The sequence below is a fragment of the Perognathus longimembris genome, chromosome 15, assembly GCF_023159225.1.
Source record: "Perognathus longimembris pacificus isolate PPM17 chromosome 15, ASM2315922v1, whole genome shotgun sequence".
Taxonomy (NCBI): domain Eukaryota; kingdom Metazoa; phylum Chordata; class Mammalia; order Rodentia; family Heteromyidae; genus Perognathus; species Perognathus longimembris.
The window spans coordinates 50,313,490-50,337,878 of NC_063175.1; the positions used below are offsets into that span (position 1 = coordinate 50,313,490).

The 24,389-nt window shown below is 38.6% G+C and overlaps 1 protein-coding gene across 1 annotated transcript in view; it reads left to right on the forward strand.

Annotated features, from left to right (window-relative positions):
* Phlpp1 (PH domain and leucine rich repeat protein phosphatase 1) overlaps positions 1-24,389 on the forward strand; it is a 183,309-nt gene that overhangs the window by 143,723 nt on the left and 15,197 nt on the right. The window contains 4 exon segments of the mRNA XM_048363595.1: positions 2,407-2,562; positions 13,401-13,601; positions 15,957-16,119; positions 22,234-22,364. Coding sequence (XP_048219552.1) covers positions 2,407-2,562; positions 13,401-13,601; positions 15,957-16,119; positions 22,234-22,364 — 651 coding nt within the window.

A 24,389-nucleotide genomic window follows, 5' to 3' on the forward strand; every position in this document is an offset into this window, starting at 1 on the left:
TAGAAAATACCTGGTATTTTCCTTAGACTGGCTGTGTATCAGTACAGGTTTTTAGGCTATCTAAACAAATCTTATTCAAAGCAAATGCCAAATACTCTATTGTTCAAGAATTTAAACAGTATTTCTCTGCATGTATTATTTTAAATATGGGCAAAAAACATTATGTATTGTTTTCTCTTTTATGGTGCTTAGCTGCAAACTTGGTACGAGCTCTATTATTAACATAATATTCAGACAAAACAAGGATTTAATAGAATTGGTTTAATATTTAAACTAAGTGAACTATGTGAAAGGTTGAACAAGATGAATTATTATTTAGAAGCAGAAATTTATGCTAGTGGAAAAAAGTATTTTTGTGCTTAGAATATAAAATAATTGAACTTAATTTGACAATTAGCATTTGTTTCTCATTCTATAGTTGATCAAACATGAATTTTTTTATTTTGAAAAAATCAGAGTCTTTTTGCTGAACACAGCTGGCTCACACTTGTAATACTAGCTATTGAGGGGACTGAGATCTGGAGGAGCTGACCCAAGTAGAAATATTTATTAAACTCTACCTCTGAAATAATCAGTGAAAAAAAACAGCAGGGCTGGGGATAAGCTCAAGTGTTAGAACACCAGACTAGCAAACCCAAGGCCCTAAATTCAAAAACCAATACTACAAAAAAAAAAAAAAAAGAAAAGAAAATTTCATTTATCCCTGCCTTCTATATTAAAAAAATGTAGATATATAAATGCCAGGTTACTGGGTTGGAGAGACCATTACAGAGACTGCCCTGTGACAGCATAACTGTACAACTGACCTGCGTAAAAAATCTGTCCTGTCACACTGATATCTAAGCCTGCAAAGTTAGATATCTTTAATGATGGGGCTCATGCTGTCAATGGATGAGAGAGGTTACTAGCATCTTTGTGAGCCAAGAATCTAGTTTTGATATTTAAAGTGAATAAAATTGTACTGTCGTATGATGATTTTTGACAACTGTGGCTGAAAAGTTCCAAATTTTCAGTTATACAGAACTAAGTTCAAGAAGTCTTTGTAAAATGTGAAGTCTGTGGTTAATAAGTATGTTCTTGAAAAGAGAATATTTTAAATGTTCTCTCCAACAAATGTTAACCAGGCAGTGGAATACATGTTAGATTGATTCAGCTATTCTTAGTGAGTACTTATATCACATGTACATCATATATACTATATGTTATATATTATAATAGAAATGATATGTGTAGATAGATATACATACACATACATAAAAATACATTGTAAAACAGGATGAGGAAACCTCCTTCTTTAACAGCAGTATAAATGAATTGTTACTCTAAAATAATAGTGATATAAATTACTACTTGGCCTCTTCCACAGCCCTTAGATGTCTGGGTTTAAACTCAGGGTCTGTTTAAATCTTTGAAATGTTCATAGTGTAGACTTACATTTGATTAACGAGTATTCATCATTTGTTAGACATCTGCTGATGATGTTTAGAAGAAATACAGCCAAACTTTCAAACAACTCTGTAAGGCTCACAAGAACACAATCTATTAATGCATTTCAGTCTCTTCAAAGGAGTGTCTATTTTGTGAAGGATTAAACCAAAGGGAACCCAAAAATATAAAGATTGGTGAGGAAAGGGAGAAACTATTAGGAATATAAAACATAGCTAAGCAAAAATGGACTATATTTCAGATATATAAATTCGGTTGGATAGAAGAACCCTTTCTTTAATGTTTTTCCTTTATGTAAAGATTGCTCAGCTGTATTTATTTAGATTCTATGTAATCATTGTGGAGTTATACATAATTCATGCCCTACCTTGGCAAAGTATACAACCTTTACAACTTAACTTGTGAGTCTAACGAGATTAGACTGATCTCTTCACTGTCCTCTGTGAAAGTTGTTTGTCCCTAAGTAGGGTTTTATTCAATATCCCTTTGCATAATCTCTCTCTCTCTCTCTCTCTCTCTCTCTCTCTCTCTCTCTCTCTCTCTCTCTCTCTCTCTCTCTCTCTCTCTCAGTTTTTTCTTTATTTTTTGCTTAAGGCTAGTGCCCTGGTCACTTGAGCCACAGCTCTACTTCTGGCTTTTTTGGTATTTTTGTTTTTTGAGGTAAGAGTCTCATGGACTTTCTTGTCCTGACTGGCTTCAAATCATGATCCTCAGATCTCAGCCTCCTGAGTAGTTAAGGTTTCAGGCAGTTACAGTTACCAATTCCTGGATTCCACCTTCTATTTTAAGTGTAGAACATATTAAAATATAAACATCTTCAAGTCTATATTAAAATGAACTTGTTGCTCTGAATGACTATTATTTTAGAGGAAATAATTTTAAGTATTCCATTCACTTTCTAATCTTAATTTCAAATTAGTTTTAAGTAAATTGCCTTCTGCCTTTTGTCCTTTTGTGTAGCTTATTTTGCAACAGCAGTCTCCGGAAATTGCTAGCAGGACACAACCAATTGGCAAGGCTGCCTGAAAGGCTAGAAAGAACGTCGGTGGAGGTCTTAGATGTGCAACACAACCAGCTCATTGAGCTACCTCCTAACCTTCTCATGAAGGCTGACAGGTAAGAGATTTGTTCGTATGGTGTAGTCATCTGAGTCTCTACAGTAGCTCTCACTAGCATTTTTGTCTTCTATAATCTAAGACCATTTGTAAGAATTTCGGATTATCTAGATGTCTATACTAGATTTATGAAGAAAGTGGTCTTGATAGCCACTCCTCTTACTATTTGTAGGAAATGGGGTTGGGGTCATCCCTTCTATTCTTTACCAATTTCATTGCTCTCTGGCCAGAGAAGCATGTTACACTGTGCATAAGCATGTGATGTGGAACCTAAGTATAACCCGAGGATGAGAAGTGTACTGGTTTACGGCTCGCTGGTCAAACTTTGCAGGCTACTGCAGGCTTAGATTAATTTATTATCTTAGTACTTGCTGTTCCTGCTTTCCCATACTATGACTGTGTGACAGAGATGGATTTCCTATTTGCTTAGTTGTTTTTATCAATCCTTTACCAGTTTTCCGCTCATAATTATTTTTGAATAATTTTCTTATTCTGTGTAGTATGTTGTGCACTGTTCAAATAGAACGTGCACATTAGAAAAAGGAAGATTATATTAACTGAAATATTTCTAGTGATGTTACAAAGACAAATTAAAATATGAAGTGAACCAATAAAAAGGAGGGAGAAGCATGGCTTTCATGAACAGTATAAACTAGCAGTGCCAGCCAAAAGTCTTGAGCCAGAAATCTCTATATTTCAGTTAGGAGGTTTATCTAACTAGACTAATGCAGTTGGAAGCTGTGGGCCAGTAGACGGGGAATCTGCCAGCCTCTGGAGGACTTGAAAGGAGGATAGAACATGCTAAGTGCTTTCTTGCCATAGGGAGAGTTCTAGAATAAGGATTTAGAGAAAAAGAAATGATCAGAAAAGGCAGAAATAAGGAAATTTTTAGGAATATGTATTTCTGAGCTTTTGCTTTTTAACCAATAAATAAGTAGGTACCTCTTTAGCATAGTAGCAGCTAGGTTGCAGAAAGATGGATAGGATTAGGGAGAAGTGGGATTCTTTTTTTTTTTTTTTTGGCCAGTCCTGGGCCTTGAACTCAAGGCTAGTAGTACTCTGCCACTTGAGCTACAGCACCAATTCTGGCCATTTTCTATATATGTGGTGCTGAGGAATCGAACCCAGGGCTTCCTGTATAAGAGGCAAGCACCTTACCACTAGGCCATATTCCCTGCCCCGGATTCACTTTTTTTAAAAACACATTTTAAAATTATTTTAATTGTTAGACATTAGACAAAATTGAACCTTTTCTAAGGATTTTTGCTGAACTGATGCCTAAATGGGTTGGCTTTTCTACTTTACATATCTTTCAACAACCTTGGTAATGGAGATTTTATCTACCTAATCTTCACAAAGTTTATTGTATAGCTTTTATTTAGGCATAATGCACATTCAGGATCTGATGAATTTTACACAAAGAATAAAATAGTACTGACCTTAATTGAAGCAGGTTGACCCAGAAAATATGCCATGTATTACATTAACAATAACTTAAAAGGAAAGAGTCTTTGAAACTGCCTTCTTGCATGTGGTTTCAGTAGTGATTTGTGTTAGTTTATAGCTCAACAGAGCCGACATCATATTAATCTAGTACGTTTAAGTCATCTGTTGGGTGAAATAGAACACTGAAAATAAGCAACATAGCTATTACCCTCAACAAGCTTACACTCTAATGCAGTTTGAAATAGCTACCCAATAAGGCATAATAAAAAATAGGCTTAAAAAAGACTTGGAAAATAAGGTTCGTCTGGCATGTATCTTGGTTAATGGTATGAGAAAGCCTGCTTTGTTGTTCTACAGTAAAGCAAATTTGCTGTTTGTATTCAGTAAGTAGCTTCAGACTTTTTTTTTTTTTTGTGATAAGTTTGTTACCAGTTTTGTTTTGGATTAAATAACCTGGGGAAAGGCCCTGAATGTTAAAATGGTTTAGTTCATGCTTTCAGGTACAAGTCTCTTGAGAGAACTGACAGGAAAAATGGATTTGTGGGTATAGTCTTAAGAGTATTCACTTCATCTGAATCCTGCTCACTAAAATCAGTCTCACAGTTTTAATTACATAATATTGTCTACTAAGTATTACAGTTTTAGAATAGTGTGTACTAATCTGCTGTTCCTATTAGCCAGAAAGCATTTAGTAATCAAATAAGAAATGAATCAAACAAGTTCTAAGACTTTAGTAAATTCTTCACTTTCCTTTGAAAACTTGATCCCATTTTACCAAAATTTTTATACCATATTACTCTCCATATTCATCTTTTATTATTTATTTTGACTTGCTTTTCAGAAAGCAGCAGCTCATTGATCATTATGTATATGCATTGCATTGTCATACTGTATCACATAAATTTATACAATTATATGATCAAAATGAATGAATTTCAAATATATAGATAAATGATAAGCTTTTGCAGCTCATTACTATAGGCAGATGTGAAAGATGATGAAGCTTACATTGCTGTGAAGTTGACTGATTTTGTATCTTAAATAGGGGCAGGTTTAGTTCTCTTTGGTAAATTGGCAAATATTTTAACCTGGATTTTATTACTTAAGTTTATTTTGCTTTGAGTTGAGAATTTGTTTTGTTGAGACCAGGGTCTTTCTGTTAGCCCAGGCAGACCTTGAATTCTAGCATCCTCCTTCCTGCGTCTGACTGCCCAGTACTAGGATTACAGGTATGTATCACCACTTCTCGGGTGGTGGATTTTCTTGAGTTGAGAATTTTCTTGGTAAAAACTCCAGGAAAGTTTCAGATAATTGGTTGTCATCAACAGATGGGCAAGGGAAGGGGTAGGTGATTTCCCACGGGTCAGCAGACTGATGAGTCACAGCCAGAGGTACTGCCATCCTTCTGTTCCTTCCTCAAGTCCTGGCAGTGACTGACTTCCTGTCCACCTCGCATCTGCACATGTGTTTGATGGCCAGACAGCTTCTCCCAGTGGGATCCATCTGATTATAAAACCCAAAGGGATGCTTTGGAAGGAAAGTTACAGATCCCTGATTAGGTGGCCACCCGAATGTGTTTTTATGTCTAGTTGGAATAGCACAAGATATTTTCAGATCAGGAGTGTAGAAAATACATATATCCAAATGGGGTTAATGATGATTACTCATTTGTATTTGTTACATATCCCCAGAGGTATTACTCACATTATAGACCATAAGTTTCAATGACTCAGACAATATAGGTAAATATCAAAGAGACCTAAAAGGGTGCAAAAAATTTATAAACATGTGATCAACTGACTAACGCAATTGGTGCCTTCTGGCAAAGACAGATATTTCTGGCATTTTGGAGAACTAAGTTACCTACAGAGGATTTGGGGTGTGTGTGTGTGTGTGTGTGTGTGTGTGTGTGTGTGTGTGTGTGTGTGTGTGTGTGTGTGTGTAATGAACAGAGCTATCCTGTGAAATTCTGCTGTATTTATGGTAAACTAAGACTGTTTTTTTTTAAGTTATGTCATATGAATCCTCTAGAAATGTTATCAAACATGTAGGTTGCTCGCGATTGTCTCATTGTCACTTGTTTAGCCGGAGATCCTGGTAGAGCATGCTTAACAAGACTTTGTCCCAAGGTCCAGAGCTAAACGTGAACAGTGACCACAGGTACTGCTGACAAATAGTTTCCTGTAAAAGAATTTTAATATGAGAATTGGATATGTCCAGTGAGACACGTTCTCCTTCAGCAGCCTCACGGTGTGACAGGCTCTAATCTTAACTCAGGAGCGGTGGCATGTGAATAGAAAAGACAAGCAGGCACCAACATCTCGGCAAGCATTCTCACATATACTTCCATTCCTTTCACTCTGAGGCTGCATGTCATGCACAACCAGATTGAAACTGACTTTGGGAAGAGAAGAGGGAACTAGCCTGAGACAGTCCTTCAACTACTATTTAGGAATGGGAAACTTTTTCTGCCTGAGGCCATTTGGATATTTATAACATCATTCTCCGGCCTTACAAAATTATCATTAAAGGCAGATGAGAAGCATATGTGATTGTCTCACCATGGACTAATCAATTTTATGGCTGTAGACGGCGTCCTCCACTCCAGACATGCAATTTGGAGGGGTAGCATGCAGAAAACATAGCTACTGGAGAAAAATTGGCATTTGGATAGGTAAGAGAGAAGCAAGAAGGGGAAAAGTAAAAGCTATGCAAGATAAAAGCAAACCAGAACATGGAAGGGAGACCATTTTTTCTTACTCAATCCAAACAGAACTCTCTTAGTATAACTTGTCTTTGCGATACTGATAGCAGGTGGTCCTATTGATTTAAGAGTCTTGTAAAGGGCTGGGGATATAGCCTAGTGGCAAGAGTGCCTGCCTCATATACACGAGGCCCTAGGTTCGATTCCCCAGCACCACATATACAGAAAACGGCCAGAAGCGGCGCTGTGGCTCAAGTGGCAGAGTGCTAGCCTTGAGCGGGAAGAAGCCAGGGACAGTTCTCAGGCCCTGAGTCCAAGGCCCAGGACTGGCCAAAAAAAAAAAAAAAAAAAAAGAGTCTTGTAAAAAAACAACCTAATGTCATGAAAATGAACAGACGAAAAATGAACAAATTCCTATTGCTAACTCCTACAGCAACATCTATCTGCTGAAATATTCTCCAAATTATTGTGAATAAATAAATATACTCAAAAGAACATTTTGAAATATTAAAAAAATCAAAATACTAGGAATAAAAATGAACACACAAAATGAAAAGAGGTAACTGAATTAATCAGAAATAATTAGTACATTGCCAGGTAAGCAACGTGCAGTAGGCCCAAATAAAAATGTACTATGGGACATTTAAGAAAGGCAGAAAATGAAATAAATGAGAGTGAGATAAAGTCAAGCAATACAGCATTTCACTTCATTAAGATATGAAATTATATGCAGCAGCTTTTTTTTTTTTTTGGCCAGTCCTGGCATTTGAACTCAGAGCCTGGGTGCTCTCTCTGAACTTCTTTGTGCCCAAGGCTAGTGTTCTACCACTTAAGCCACAGCTCCACTTCCAGCTTTTTCTGAGTAGTTTATTGAGATAAGATTCTCACAGACTTTCCCACCTGGGCTGGCTTCAAACTGTGATCCTCAGATCTCAGCCTCCTGAGTAGCTGATAGTACAGGCATGAGCCACCGGTGCCCAGCTATACCGTAGCTTTTGTAGGCACAAACACAGTAGCCATTAAAAGATGCAATATTTAAGCTATGCAAGGTGGTGGATGCCCAGGAAAGCTGAGGTAGTGGGATTTTGAGTTCTTGGCCATCCTGGGTATAACAGGACACTGCCTGAAAATAAACAGAAGGTAGATATATTACTTTGGAGCAGCCCCCCTCCCCCATTCCCTCATTTAAAGTAGCATAAAGGAAGAATAAACTTAACAAATGGAAGATGACCATTCTTCTTGGATAGAATAACAATATTAAGGTGAAAAGCTTTTTATGTTACTCTGTAAATTTAACAGAATCTTGAAAAAAAAATACGCCAGCAGTGGAGTTTCATGGGAGAAAAGAAATACCCAACAATATGTAGGAAAACCCTGAAAAAGTAAAATGACGAGAGGAAGCCAAATCTTGACATCATAAACCAGTGTTTTTGTTCTTGTGCTGCAATGAATTAGAAATAGGGATGCCCAGTACCAGCAAGTGTAACTTTATGCCCAGAACTTGGATGTGACTATTATTCTCCAGAGAAGGAACCAGGAATCCTTGGAAATAGGATTGATTCTGCTGTTTGAGCTGGGTAAAGACAAGATGAACCAGAAACAGGTCAAGCATCTACACAGGCAGATAGCATGAGCCGATGGCTCACACCTTGTAATCCTAGCTACTCAGGAGGCTGAGACCTCAGGATCAAGGTTTTTGTTTTGTTGGTGTTTTTTTTTTTTGGATCCTGGAAGTTTATTGTTTGGGAGAGTATCCAATACCGATCTTCTGTTGTACAGCTTGTGACAATAGTCAGAAAATACACATTTTGAAACGGAAAGTCAGAAGGAAATAATTCCATAGGGTACATATTGCAGAAATAGATTTATTACAGAAGCAAGACGTGCTAAAAGCCTATTTCTGGCCTACGCTAAATGAATTGTGGTCATTTGCTGCTAAAAGCTTGTCGAAGCTCAAATCCTTGTAGGATCAACCAAGAAAGTCAGGAGAAATATACTTAGGGCTCTTATGTCTGCCTGTAAACTTATGTAATATATTTTTTTTCTCTTTCCCCTCCCCACCAATATGTTTATACTTTATTGCCTTAAATATTTCTGCTGGTTTAATACAATTAGTATACTATATATCAAGATTTAAAGCCAGCCAGAGTAGGGAAGTTCCTGAAACTCTTATCTCTGCTCCGCTCTGAAGATAAAAGTAACCACCAAAAAGCCAGTAGGGGAGCTGTGGCACAAGTGGTAGAGCACTGCCTTGAAAACAAGCTCGGGGCTGCACCCCCCAGGCCCGGACTACTAGGCATGTGTTCTATACTGGAACCACACCCTCGTCTTCCTTATTTGTGAGATAGATTTTTGAGTTTTTGTCCAGGCTGGCCAGGATAAAACTTTTTTTTTTAGCTGGAATTATAGATGAGTTACCATACCCAGCCTGGTTCTTTGTTCGTGTGTGTGTGTGTGTGTGTGTGTGTGTGTGTGTGTGTGTGTGTGTGCGCGCGCGCGCACGCGTGTGTGCAATTATAAGGCGATGTGTTAGAAAAATGTTTGAACTGTTGAGGCTAATGAGATCTAGGTTTTATTTCTGACTCTGCCACTAGTTACTGTTTAACTGTTGCCAAGTGATATGGTTTTCATCAGCTTTAGTGTCTGTCTGCTGTAAAGTAGGAGAGGAAGTCTCTGGGATGGTGGGAAAAATCAAAGAAGATGATCGAAAATGGGAAAGAGCCTAGGCTTCTGCAAAGAACCTTACAAATGAAAAGAAAGCAGAGATACTGTTCCACTGCTTTTTCTGTAATTAGGATTGCGTAGTGAGAAGGGTTACAGGGATGAAACATCTCTGAACACATCAGACCATCTTAAAAGTGTAAGAAAGAAGCTTAACGACAGTTATCACATCATCTGAGACCAGCCTCGGTGCTTCAGGAATGGAGCTTTTTTATAGGACTGGGATTATATAACTAATTTCTTAAGTGATGCTGCTATTATACTGAAGAATTTTTGTCCATTCTAGTGGACAGAGGACACCCAGACCATTAAGACAATTTAATTTGTCTCCTGGAAAGATAATGTGATTGTGACATTGGGGAAAGAATATTTTAAGAGGATGGGTTTTGAATTTAATTTCCTTGAGACCCTTATCAGTGAATGTCTTAATAGTCTCTCGTTTGCCGTTTGACCATTAACAAGGTGATTCAGTCACAGTTAATGCAGTCCAAATGATGCCCCCTAGAACCAGCGCATGTAGTTTCAACTAACTTCATTGCATTTCCTGGTGAATGTTATGCAAGATTTTCCCTGCCTCTTAATTTTTCATAAAAAAATACTTACTTTTTTTATGCATCAGAACAAAGCAGGGGCCAGAATGAAAGAGCCTAGTGATTAACTGGGCACACTAGGGCCCCAAGATCTCCTTCCCAAAGACGACAGCAAGGATCCCTTTCACAAGCTGAGAACTGCTTCAGAATGGACAGGTATCTCAGTGATCAGGCACCCAGTGACAGGGTTCCTGTCTGCCGGTGAGCAACGTGGCTTTATTTCTCAGTCCCTCTGGGTAGCACCTGAGAGTTCTTGCCAGCTGTAGAGCCCCATTTCTGCTCCCCTAGGATACAGCCCTAGAAGGCTCCTCAGGACTCTAAGTTTCCACATTTGACACTTAAGTACCAAATGGAGGTGGCGCTGCAGACAAGGATTAGTCAGGCCCAGGACGTTTGCAAATCTGAAGTGGGGTCTACGGAGTCTTTCAGGTCTGGGTGGATCCTCATGCTGCATATTTTCTGCCTTGTAAACGCATCATCTTCCCAGCCTGTTGGAAGTGGGCAGACACTACTATGAGGGGCCTCATGTCCTCAGTTACACTACACAGGCCTCTGTCGTTTCCGGTCTAGCAGTGGGATTGCCGAGCGCGGCTGTGTTTCCTAGTGCATGCTGCCCACAGCCCTCTGGGGACCTCGTCCCGTTGGCACCTCAGCTGTAAGGCTGTTGAGCTTGATGTCTGCTCTGCCCCGTTGTGGTAGCCTGGGTATTCTCACATACATGTTAATTGAACATTAGAAATCCTCATGGCCTCTTTTTAAATCCATTTTCTTTATTTATTGAAGCTATTCTATCCTGACAATTTCTCCTGAAATATTAAGCATTTCTCCACAAAATTGAAAGAAAGTCGATAGTTCTTTTTAAGTACAGGCAAATTTCAAAAAAGATGAAAGAACTCCTTTTGGAAATAATTTTCTTCCCTTTATTCAGATGCTGAGGGACTTAGATGAACAGTAACTTATCAATGTTTTCAAAACTAAAAATGTATTAATGTTCATGAATCCTTTCTATCCTCTCTTTTATGTGTCCTTGACGACATATTTCCTAGAGAACTTAACTAAGATGAGATTGTCAGATGGCTTTGCATCCGACTGTATCCTGGATATTTGGGGGCAATAAAAATGGGGGGGGTTTGCATTTTTATTCTCATTTTACACTGAAGAAATTCTTAATCAGGATATTAAGTTAGGTAGTATAAATGAAGCCTAAAGAAACAGACTTGTAAAACTATTTTAAGGAATTATGGTGTTGAAACTGCTTTCCTTCCTAATTCAAAACCATTTCAGAAACAGCATGAATGACCTTTTATTTTCTTCTCCATAGCACACACGACTATAATTTCCCATGACTATTTATGGTCTGTACAGCCTGTCTCTAACTTCCTTTTTTCTTTTTTTAAATGTCAGTGGAATATGTGTTTCTTTAATGGAAAATATTCTATTTTGAGGAAGCTGCTTTTCTTCAAATAAATAATGGAGTTGGGGAGGGGTGTCAGTGTATAAGAAGTATGCAAAATTGATGTGTGTTAAATTAATAGTTGAGAACTTGAAACGACAGGCTTCAGGAAGACCCCTAACAGCCTTCTCTTTACCCGGGATAAAATGCCAGTTGTACCTGGCATTCTATTGCCTTTTAAAAGATCTTTTTCTGCTGGGCACCAGTGGCTCACACTTATAATCCTAGGAGGCTGAGATCTGAAGATCACAGTTTGAAGACAGTTCAGGAATGGAATCCTGTCTCTGAGTTCAAGCCCCAAGAGTGGCATTAAAAAAAAAAAAAAAAGAACCCCACATTTTTCTTAAACACATGGAAGATAGCTGCTAATCTGTGCTGGAAGGTTCTACCTAGGTGATCTTTTACCAACAGAATGATGTAGTGTGAGCAAAGGGTAGACTGAAGTAGGCCAGAGTTGGCCTGTGACTTCTGGCTGGTGAGTCCATATGCTGAGCACCAGTTTTCTAGCTGCTGCAGCAGCACAGCTGGACATCTTTCATGGCAGGAAGGTCACCTGTGACTCCTGAAGTGGGCACAATGCATCCCAGCCCTGTCCTTCCCAGTCCTTGGAATGCTTTGGAAAGTAATTGCAGCAAGGAATCCCTGAAGCCTCTAGATGTGCATTCACAGTTGTAATTTGTTTTTTTGTTTTTGTATTTTATCCATTATTCACTATTATCTGAAAACTGTCAACTTGTATATTTTCTAGCATGTTGGTTTTATGTTAAATTTTATGGGAGTATAATATAAATACATGTAGCCTAGTCATAGTGTTAACACCTGAATCACTCCCTCAAAGTGGATAAACTGTGTAACAAATAGTAGAGTGAGACACTGTCTTTGGGACATTGCCTTTCTCTCTATCAAAAGTTAACACCACTGGGGCTCTGACTTTGGACTTAGTAGTGACAAAATCATGCATCTATTATATATCTGATTTCTTTGAATCAGCATCTATTTGTGAGACTCATCTGTTTTTTTGTTTGTTTGATTGTTTTGTGCCCGTCCTGGGGTTTGAATTCAAGTGCTATCCCTGAGCTGTATTGCTCAAGGCAGTCCTCTACCACTTCTGCCACAGATCCGTTTCCAATATTTTTTAGTGGTTAGTTGGAGTTAAGATACTCACAGGCTTTCCTTGCCAGTGTGGCTTTGAACTGTGATCCTCAGATCTCAGCCTCCTGAGTAGGATTCCAAGTGTGAGCTACTGGCACCTGGCAGTAAGTAGTACTGGACTTTAAATTCAGAGCCTCACACTTGATAAGCTGGTGCTGTACCACTTGAGCCACATTTCTAGCCCTTTTTTTTGCTGGTTATTTTTGAAATAGACTCTAACGAGCATTTCTGTTTAGGCTGGCCTTGGAGTAGCTAGAATTACAGTGTAAACCACCAGTGCTGGGCTCAGATTTATCTTGTTGGTACTGCATTGTAATTCTTCATTCTCATTGCTACATGTTCTATTAATTTCTGCAAAGTAGAGTGCCTTTTGCAACTGTGAATATATGACAGTAAAATGTGATTTAGACATCATCCAGAGAACTAAGTCATTATGCAATTTATATTTATTATGATCTAATTCTTAAATGTTGTATGATTACAAGAACCTCTTCATTTAAGAAAAGACAAGTAAGTTATTTTCCTCTTTCTTAAGTCAGATTATTAACCTTCATTGCTTTCCTCCTATTCTATCAGCTAAAAACAAAATCATTTTCTTACCTGTGTGCTTCCATGAAAATTAATTTGTAGCTATTTGTATTTAATAGATGTAGGTATCCATGTACCTGCTTCACATATGCCTGCGTTCAGTTAGGTAGCTTCTGAGTCTGTTGAGTGTTCTGAATTAGATCTATTGCTTATCAGTGGTGTTTTATTGTATTTTGTCATTGTAGCCTCAGATTCCTGAATGCATCTGCAAACAAACTGGAAAGCCTTCCTCCAGCCACTCTTTCTGAAGAGACAAGCAGTATCTTACAGGAGTTGTATTTGACAAATAACAACCTCACCGATAAGTGTGTACCCTTATTAACAGGACACCCCCATCTGAAAATCCTTCACATGGCCTATAACCGACTTCAGAGTTTTCCAGCAAGGTAATGGAGAGCTGTAGAGTGATGTCATAGTTGCATTCCTACACCCGTGTTTTGTAGAAGGGAAGATCAAAGCTGAAATGTTTATTTCACAGATAATACAAATCTTGTTTGCTTATTCCTCCCTTTTCCATAGTTGCCTTTTATATAAGCTGTGATCAGTAAACATTCCCCTCAGGAGCAACTTATGGTCTTTCTAGCGTGAATGTATCCAGAGACTCAGCCACTAGAATGTTCCTAGGATTTTAAAATGGTTTGGTTATGTGTTTGTTTTTTTTCCTAACCAGTCAAAACTGACTTAAAAAATAATAATTAATATGGTGTGTGAGAATTAGAATGCCCTGATTGTATTCATGTTCATGATGTGAAAAGGAATGAGGAGGTGAGGGTGTGGCTCAGTGATAGTGATAGAAAGCCTCCTCACACGCATAAGGCCCTGGATTCTATCTCCACAGCAAGCAGATGAGCATCGGTAGCCCATGACACTGCATATCGTGCCCTCTGAAGATCTCTTTTAAATCTGCCTTTCTTTGAATTTCTAACTTCAGAGGAGTGGCCTAGTATCTAGCTTTGTGTGCTCCACATACTGACTGGGCTGAGGGTATCTCCTACATCCATTTTGCTGGGCATGCCTCCATCTGACAAGTTAGAACTTGGAACACTCACTCATACATCAACAGAGCAAAAACCTCTGGTGTTCTGCAAGTAGCTGCAGCTTTGCGTAGGGACCAACCAGCCTTTCTGTGTTGCCATCAGGGTTACCTATGAATCTATCTCAGCCCCTGCAGAAAGATGAAGGCCCATCTATGTGTTGGTTTGAGGTGTTGTTTTGACATGGCTACCACAGTTTCTTCTATTTTTCTCTTCATTTGATGTTGATGTTTAAACTGTTTGTTATTTCTCTATACTTATACTCATTATGGAATGTCAGAATAATGTTTTTTTAAAAAAACACGCATGATAGTCACATAGCTCCCTGTCCTCTTTCCGACGGCAGCTATCTAAACCATAGATGAAAAATGATCATTATCTTCTGAGGATGTCCTCTCAGTGACCGGTGCCAGGTGTAACCTTTTTGTTCATCTTGTTCTGATTTCCCTGTGAGTCATAACACAGTATAATGGCGCCCCTGCAAAACCTGAGCTGCTCAGAAAATTTTGCTCCTTCAAAGTAGATATTCAACAAATGATTTTGAACATGCTCCAATGATCATGTCATTGTCTGACCACCTCTATGTTGAGAAATGGAAATTTCATTAACTTTTCTCTTTATGGGCCTGATTTCTGTACCTTCGATTATTTTGTGTGGTCCATTACCTATTAGTTTCTACACATTTCTCTGAAAATATGAAGGACAGCATATTCAAATAATCTCAGAAATTTTGGATTACTTCATAGTATGTGAATATGTGAATAATGTTGGTTTACATTATATCCTGATATCCAACAACACACAGACTTTTTTTTAAACAAAATTTTTGATTTCATCAAGATTAAAAACGTAGGTCTTGTTATATGGCAGTCACATAGTTACTTTCAAGATAAGGAAAGCTTTTTGCTAATTTTTTTTTTTTTTTTGCAATACCGGAGATTGAATTCAAGGCCTGTGTTTGCTGGGCAAATACGCTATCACTTGAGCCAGGTCCTCAGTCTTTTCGGTTTTAGTTTGTGTTTTATATAACATCTCATGCTTTTGTCCAGTCTTGCCCTGGACCTCAGTTCTCCTACTCTGTCCCTCATGTATTTGGGATGATAGGTGCGTGCCAACATGCCCAGCCTAGTAAATTTTTTAAAAAATTTATATTATAGTAAATGAAACTATAATTATATTATAGTAAGTGAAACTATAGTAAACAGAAAAAATATTAATATCTCTAAACTAATTGACTCAGGTTACAAGTTTGACTTACACTAACTAGGAAGCTTTCTGTTCCTTGGAGTCCCACATCACCAGGGCTGGTTTGAACTCAGGCTCTCCCAGAAAGCCAAGGCATGAACCAAATGACTCAACATACCCTCACTCTTCATCATGTACATGGAGTCATACGTCATCTGCTCCACCTAAGCTTTCTTGAAGCTTTGGATTCCTGCTAGTTTTTAACCCATTTAAGATAGGATTTCCATTGGAGTTCACACTAACTACTTAATAAACTGATTGCTGCTACGTAACTTGATTGACACAAATCTTTTTAGGAGGGAAAGAACCACCATTTTCCTCCTTATTGTCTATTTGAAGAGTCCACGCCAAGTTTTTGTTCTGTAATAGGAGGTAGATAAGATATTTTGCTACTCAAAAATGAGTGGGGGGGAAATGTCTTGTTTTTAACACCTTCCTCCCTCCCCATGGATTTTCTTTTAGTAAAATGGCAAAACTGGAGGAACTTGAAGAAGTTGATATCAGTGGGAACAAGCTGAAAGCCATTCCAACAACCATCATGAATTGCAGGCGCATGCATACGGTGATTGCTCACTCCAATTGCCTTGAAGTCTTCCCGGAAGTTATGCAGCTCCCAGAAATCAAGGTATGTAGGTTGACTCAGTACCTTCTAGGCTTTGAGTTGGCAAAGAATGTTTTTCTAGTTCGTTAGGTCAAGATGTTTATGCCTTTGTTGAATTTAACACCAAATCAAAACTCCTCATACTACATCCTTGCTGTTGGGTCAACAGAGTGCAAAACAAAACCCTGAACTAGATGTTTAGAAAATTGTACTCCTGGACAATAGACACAGCATCCTTGCTGCCACCAAACATTCATTGCAACTCAGTGAAATGGTTAGAAAAAATGTTATTTCCAGTTAATGGAAGAAGACAGTGAGGTACTAAAATCTGAACTAAATGAATGGAGCCTGCAAATTGGTAGAAAATAGTCTTCAACTCCTGACTCAGGATAGAGAAACAAGTTCACACTAAAGCCACCTCACAACTTTGTGCTCCTATTTGGCTTTCCCTGTTTTAGAGGTTATAAAACCTCTTTGTATATAATATGCTTTTTACTTTATGTCAAGCATTTCTCATTACCAGTTTTATATTCTAATCTCTTAACTAAGGATAAAACGTAATCTTCCTCAGCCATTGTTCACTTTTTAGGTACTTTCTGATACAAACATTATATGTCAGATTTAGAAATTCTACAGGTGTGTGCATACTCTTTAAATGGAATATATAGTTTTTCATCGCTACAGTTTTTTAATACAGTTATTTGGTCAACATGTATATACACCATTTTCTAAATGTGTGCTTTAAATCATGGAATACTTTGCCTTGCTGTTTAGGAGCTCTGCCACCTTTTATGTTACTGTGGCATTTTTAGGCTGTTTATTACAAACTGCCAGAAAGACCACACTTTTATTTTGATGTAGTACTTTTCACATCTGTGAAGGATAGGACTCTTGCTGAGCACTGATGGCTCACTCCGGACTGCTACTCAGGAGGCTAAGATTTGAGGATCGTGATTTGAAGCCAGTCCAGTCAGGAAAGCCTGTGAGACTTTTATTTCCAATATACTAAAAAAAAAGGGTAGAAGTGGCACTGTGGCTCATGTGGTAGAGCACTCGCCTTGGGCAAAACAAGCACAGAGACAGTGCCCAGGCCCCAGAGTTCAAGTGCCAGGACTTCCCCCCCCCCAAAAAAAAAAGAGTAGGACTCTTAGAGAGTTAGATACCAGCTGAAAATTAACCTCACTGTAAGAGGAAGAAAAGAGTCAGTTCTTTTGTTTCAAGGCTGAAATGAAATAATACATGTAAAGCATTTGAAACAGGACTGTCATACAGTCAGAAGTCCCTCAGTGTCACTGTTTTTAATACATCCCTATGTGGTTCAACTGTGATGTTGATTATACAGAATTCTATTTTGGCTGAAACTAAGCAAAATCCAGGAAAGTTAAGACCTAAGCAAATGCCTTTTTGCCTCTAGTGCAGGAAAGATACTAACAGCTAATGCTTTAGGATTCCTGCCTAAGCTGTGCATTCCCTGGCGCAGTGGGGGCTGAGCTGTGGTAGCTTTCTCAGGGGGGGTGTTAAACTGGCCTTTATGTACTGTGCTGGTTGATAAGCCAGCAGAGAAGAGAGTAACAGAAACTCCAAATTAGCCTCCTGGGTGCTGATTAATTTCCTTACGTTGCTTTCAATGTCATGGAACTCCTGAGTGTAGAGTAGTTCACTTTCTTGTTTTAGAGTATAGTATTTAACATAAATAGTATCTGCAAAGCCCTGAGTTTAATCCTAAACACCCCCCCCCAAAAAAAAAAGGACAAATAGAAAAACTGATGAGACCTTCATCTCAACAAATAAGCCCAAGTGGTGATCCCAGCTATATAGGAGGGTATATGTAGGAGTCTAATGGTCCATGCCAACCCCAGGCAAAAAAAAACCACAATACACTCTGAAAAATCACCTAAATCAAAAGAGGCTGTAGACTTGGCTCAAGTGGTAGAGCAGCAGAGTATAAGTTCCTGAGTTCAAACTCTAATACTTGGGGATGTGAGGGCGATCTGGCTGCGACATCTGTCACCCCATTGATCACCAGGGTTGATTCGGCTGATCTGGCTGGCTAGGCAGGTGTCCCCTTCCTGCCTCACCGCTCCATGTGCGTCCCTCCTGAAGCTGTGTGCTCGGTCAAAGAGTACAACCATCCCTGATAGAGGAGGACCGGTCTTCGGTCAAGGGTATACAAGTAGCTGTGCTTCCCTGCTAGAACCTCCAAACAAGCTCTCAAACTCTAATACTTGGAAGGGAGAGAGGGAGGGAAGGGGAAGGTATTGTTTAGTTAATGCATTTACTTCAAGTTCTTCATATGATTTACTTTGATATTACTATCTGGTAGAATAAAGGATTTAAAAAAATTTCATCCTTTATTTCACTAATCTACTTTTATTATCATAAATTCTACAGTATTCTATAATTTCTATCCTAAATTAAAAATAGTTTTTATTATCTTTAAGTAGTTATACATAGGAGTTGCCATTCAGCAAAGCAGTTTATAAATATAGTGCATCTTGATCAATGTCATCCCTGTCAACATTCTTACTCATCCCTACCAACCCACTCCTCTCACTTTTCATACATTTTGTAGGATGTATATTATATTTTTGACTGCGTTCTCTCTCCCTTCTTCTCTTCCTTTGTCTACCCCCTTCCCCTTGACTCTACCCCCACCCCTTTCAAGTACCAGTTTCCTGGTGTTTATTTTGTTGAACTATGATGTTGCCTTTCTAAGAAATTACACTGAGTTATCCTCTAAATCTACAGTTATTTCAATTAATACATTTATGTTTACTTGCATACTAAGTAAATACCTTGATATTTACTTACATTTTTGTAAACCAATTCCAGCTTCTACATATGAGAGAAAACATGAAACCTTTGTCTCTCTGGGTCTGATTTACATCACTTAACATTTTTTCCAGGTCCTTCCATTTATTTGCAAATGATATAATATAATTCTTTCTAATGCATAAGTAAAATTCCAGAATGGTGAATTTTTGCTACCTACATATCAGACAATGGCCCAACATCCAGAATATACAGAGAACTTAAAAGACTAAACCTTTAAAGAACTAAGAACCCAATTACTAAATAGTCTGATGAACTAAGTAGAGACTTCTCAGAAGTAAAAATGGCCAGCAGACACATGAAGAAACCTCTGACATAAAGAAAATGTAAATCAAAAGAACACTGAAATTCCACTTCACCCTAGTTAGAATGGCCAAGAATACAAACAATAACAGATGCTGATGTAGAGGTGGGCAAAAGGGAACCCAGACACATTGTTGGTAAGAAAGTAAACATGTTTAACCAGTCTGTAAAGCAATATAGAGGTTCCTCAAAAAAGCTAAACAGAACTACCCTGTGATCCAGTAATTCCACTCCTGGGCGTTTTTCCCAATGTAAAGACATCAGCAGACTCATTTTTCATTGCAGCACTGTTCACTGTAGCCAAGGTATGGAATCAGCTCTGATGCCTCTCAAGGGACAAATGAATCAGGAAAATGTAGTACATATTGACAATGAAATTTTACTCATGCATTAAAAAGAATGATATTACATCATGTACAAAGATTTTGTTTAAAAGCAAGTATTTACCCTGATTATCATTTTAATCAGTTCAGATTATTGCAAGTAAGATTTTTTAAATCTAAAATCTAGTTTTAAAAGTGTAGACAAAGTATATAGAAAGTTACACAAGACTGTAGTCATCCTCATTTCCTGACATTTGAAGAGGCTTAAACAGTTAGATTTCTGAACAATTAAATATCATGTATGTAGAACAATGGTGCTGAAGCTCGGCTCCTGAGCCCATGGGTAAGTGCCTATCACTGGTGTGAACATTAAGCAGTAGCCGTCACTTAACCTTTTACATCAGGAATATTTACTAGCTGAAGAAAATTTAAACAAAAGTTACATGATAAGCAATAATACACACACTGGAAAGTTATTTTACTATTAAGCTACAACATTCTGATTCTTCCCTTCATTCTTTATTTCTTAAAGACAGAATCTTGTTGTGTATCCTAACCTGGCCTCAAACTCAAAACGCAAATTCTTATGTCTGAGCCTCACGAGTGCTGGGATTATAGGTGTGTACCACCATATCTGGCTTAAGTAATGTTGTATAAAGAAAACACTGTAATGAAGAAATGCTCAGAAGTGGTACCGTGACTCAAAGTGGTAGAGCACTAGCTTTGAGCAAAAAAGCTCACAGACAGTGCCCAGGCCTTGGGTTTAAACCCCACGACCACCAGCAAAACAAAACAGAAAAAAAACCATTGGGGCTTTGGGATAAGTACACTTAAAATATACATCAGAAAGATCATAGTTCTTTTTCTTTAAAATAGCACTGATTATTTTTACATACTGATATCCAAAGTGATCTCAGTAGTTTTCCCTTTAAATAATGACTTCTTTTTAACTGTGAATCTTATTTTTTCTGAGAGTTGACTAATTATGTCTGAGATAATTTTATAAGAGCTTTGATTATAGCAAAGTTAATGTTGACTGAGTCCTAGGGTAGATTTGGAAAAGATAACTTTCATATTGTATCCAACATGTTTTTAGAAAATTGTAGTTCATTCAACAGAGATGCCGCATGCATTAGCAGCATAAAAATTTAGTGGCACTATTCTTCCCTCGTGTTTCACCCAGATATTTCATTTTGAAGATTTTTAGTAGTAGCTATTAGACTTAGTCAGCCAGCAAGTATTTTGAACACTGTAACTATCAACCAGTGTTGAAGACTACTAAAAGTAATATGAAATATAAGATTGAGCATGAGTGTGATTAACAGACTGTTGGATTTTTAGTTTAGAGGTGTTCAATAAGTCTAGGCAAATATGCTAGAATCAGGACAAATCTACAATCTGAAACACTTTTGGTCCCAAGTATTAGGGATTCTCAACCTGTCCTGTCTGCTGTTTGACTATGGGTAGGGCTGGGGCTCCCAACCTCCTGTAATTCTTAAGCACACACTGCCTTCCATGTGCAGAAGTATGAAAGGGGGCTTCTGTGCTCCTCTGCCATTAGTGAAGATACCTGGATTCTGTGCTGAGTTAAACAGTGACAACTAAACTGCATCCACTGCTTTGCGATGTTTACTCCAGGCTGAACTTTAACCTACTTACTTGTGTCTCAGTTCCCATTCTGGCAGATTTAGTTACTAAAAGACCTTGTAAGATTCATTCATTTGTCTAATTATCCTTTCAGTAAGCAGTTGTCTACCATATGCCATTCTCTGTTTATCCCTTTAGTGAAAGCATTTGTAAAGTATCTCTTCCTTCTAGCACATGTGGGGTCAGGTAGTGTATGATTTAAGCTCAGGCCCCCTATTCCCCCAGCTTTTTTTCCCCTCTTAATCATTTTTTTTTTTTACCCTTTTTTGCCTGTACTGCCCTCAAGACCAGTGGCCCTGGGATTACAGATGTTCACCACTGTGCCCAGTTTGTTGAGATAGTCCTATTCACTTTTTATCCTGTTTTGCTTTAAACTCCCTATCTTTGCTTCTGTGGTCACTAGAATTACAGGTGTGCACTACCATGCTTGGCCCCCGATACTGTTCTAATCAACATGACCCTTTTTGTGGCTGCTTTCCAAGTTAGATGAGTCAGTTCCTGTGGGGAGAGTCCAGATGTTTGCTGGCTGCCTTGAGCACAGGATCCATACTTAACCCAGCCGTCGTTTTTCCTTCTTTAGTAGAAAGGCTTGCCTGCTAGCTAGTCTGTCTTGCCGGTTTCTTACTTAGCTTCTTTTGAAATGACTTCTCATTTTGAGTGTATTCCTCTCCTTGTCCCCAGTGTGCATGCTTTTTGAAAATGTTTAATCATGCTTCTCAAAGTTTATTTTAATGTTGAAATTGTAGCCCTCGTGGCCATACAGACACAGATTTATAAGCAATAAGGAAAACTCCTGTCCTTAGGATTCTTCAGTGATAAATTTAAGTGGCAAACACTAAACATGGATTTTCTATTGTCAACGTTAAAAATAAAAAAACACCTTAGGAAAATCTGCCTTCGATATATGTGGTAGAGCAGCAGACGCGCTGCTTCTCCTGCACAGACCCGTGAGTTCCCATAAATGCTGAAGCTCGCTTACCTCCAGAGCTGCGTGGAAGAACTCGTCATCTCTCCTTTCCCCTTCTCTCCTCAGTGCGTGGATCTGAGCTGTAATGAGCTAAGCGAAGTCACCTTACCTGAAAACCTGCCTCCCAAACTACAAGAGCTAGACCTGACTGGAAACCCTCGCCTCGCTCTCGATCACAAAACCCTGGAGCTGCTCAAGTAGGTATTTTGTAAGATACTGGGGCCTCTGGTCTCATACGTTGGTGAACAAATGCAGTATCCATTGGCTCACAAACTGCATCTCTGTACTTGAGGGATAGAAATGACATGGACAGGAACTTAAATTTCAGAACTCATGATAGTATAGGATGCTAACAACTAATGCAAATATTAAGGAAGAATTTGAAAAGATGCTATGGGGGAAGTAACAGTTTGGAACTGGAAATCCGGATTTTGTTTTTTAACTGGAAAAAGTTAGATTAGTTAGCTGCTGTTCAAATTCTCTCTGTGTTTTGGGAAAGAGTTCATTAATACTGCTTCATCGTCAGTATTAAATAATTTCATGCTGGGTATGGTGACTCACACCTGTCATCCTACTTCCTCAGGAGGCATAGACCAGGATCATGGTTTGTTTTTGTGGGTTTTTTGTTTGTTTGTTTGCTTGTTTTTGCCGGTCCTGGGGCTTGGACTCAGGGTCTGAGCACTGTCCCTGGCTTCTTTTTGCTCAAGGCTAGCACTCTGCCACTTGAGCCACAGCGCCACTCCTGGCTGTTTTCTGTATATGTGGTGCTGGGGAATTGAACCCAGGCCTTCATGGATATGAAGCAAGCACTCTTTGCCACTAGGCCATATCCCCAGCCAAAAAGGATCATGGTTTGAGGCCAGCGTAGGCACAGCAGTACATACCCATCGTCACCACTACATGGGAAATACAGATAGGATCGTAAGCCTGGCATTAATGTGAAATCCTGTTTGAAAAAGAACTAAAGCAAAAATTCTGGAGCCATGGCTCAACTAATAGAGTACCTTCCTGACAAGCATGACCCCCCCACCCACAAACAGAATCATGTTGAAGTTTATTTATGGTAATATCGGTACAAAAGAAGTTTGGTTTTAATGTTTATCACAGAACTCTAAATGTCATTTAGTAGAAGTAACCAAATTATACTCCATTTGTCAATATTATAATCACTAGTTATTATGTATACCTATAGTACAAATTGGAAAGATCTCCACAGAATAGTATTAAATGAAAAGAAAAATTTCAAAGAAGTATATACACGTGTAATTCCCCCTTTTTAAAATAGTGTGCATGCACACCCTCAAAAAAAGCCTGAAAGGTGTTGTGAAGTGCCTTAAAGGATGCCTGAAAGTTGTTCTCTGACTAATAAGGTGTTATTAGTAGTCTTTATTTTCTTCTTTAAACTTCTCTGAATTTTCACTTGTTACAGTATCTGTTCTTTTGGTATGTTTGACCTTAAACCACCCCCCCCCCAACCTCTTTGGCTCTGTCTGTCTGTCTGTCTGTCTTGTCTGTTTTGTCTGTCTGCCTGCCTGCCTGCCTACATGTCTGTCTGTTTTGTGTGCTGGTCCTGAGAACTATCCTTGAATGTCTTTTGCTTGATACTAGTGGTCTACCACTTGAGCCACAGCAACACTTCCAACTTTTTTTTTAGTAGTTGATTGGAGACAAGAGTCTTGATGGATTTTCCTGCCTGGGCTATCTTTGAGCTGTGAGCTTCAAATCTCAGCCTCCTGAGTAGGATTACAGGCCTGAGCCACCATCACCTGGTCACTTAGGTTACTTTTTAGGTACAATTTCTTTGCCCAGAACCAGCCTTGAACTACCATCCTCCTACCTGTCTCCTGTGTAGCTGGAATTATAGGTATGTTCCACACGGCCAGATTATTGGTTGAGATGGGTTTTTATTAGCTCTTTCCCCAGGCTGGCTTTAAAACTATGGTTCTACTGATCTCTACCTCCTGAGTAGCTAGGATTACAGGTTTTTGCCACTCTACCCACCTACTGCCATGTATCTTAAAGTTGCAGTATTGAGCCTTGACCCACATTAGTCACTGTGTCTTTTATATATGCTTGCCCAGTGTCATAGAAAATAGAAGAGAAATTCGATGAATGATCTATTAATACAGTCTTTGGTTTAGTGCAGCTTTACAGTGATTCCTGGATAGAATTGGTCTGGTCAGTACCCACTTGACATTTAAAATACTTTATGAAAAAGTTGA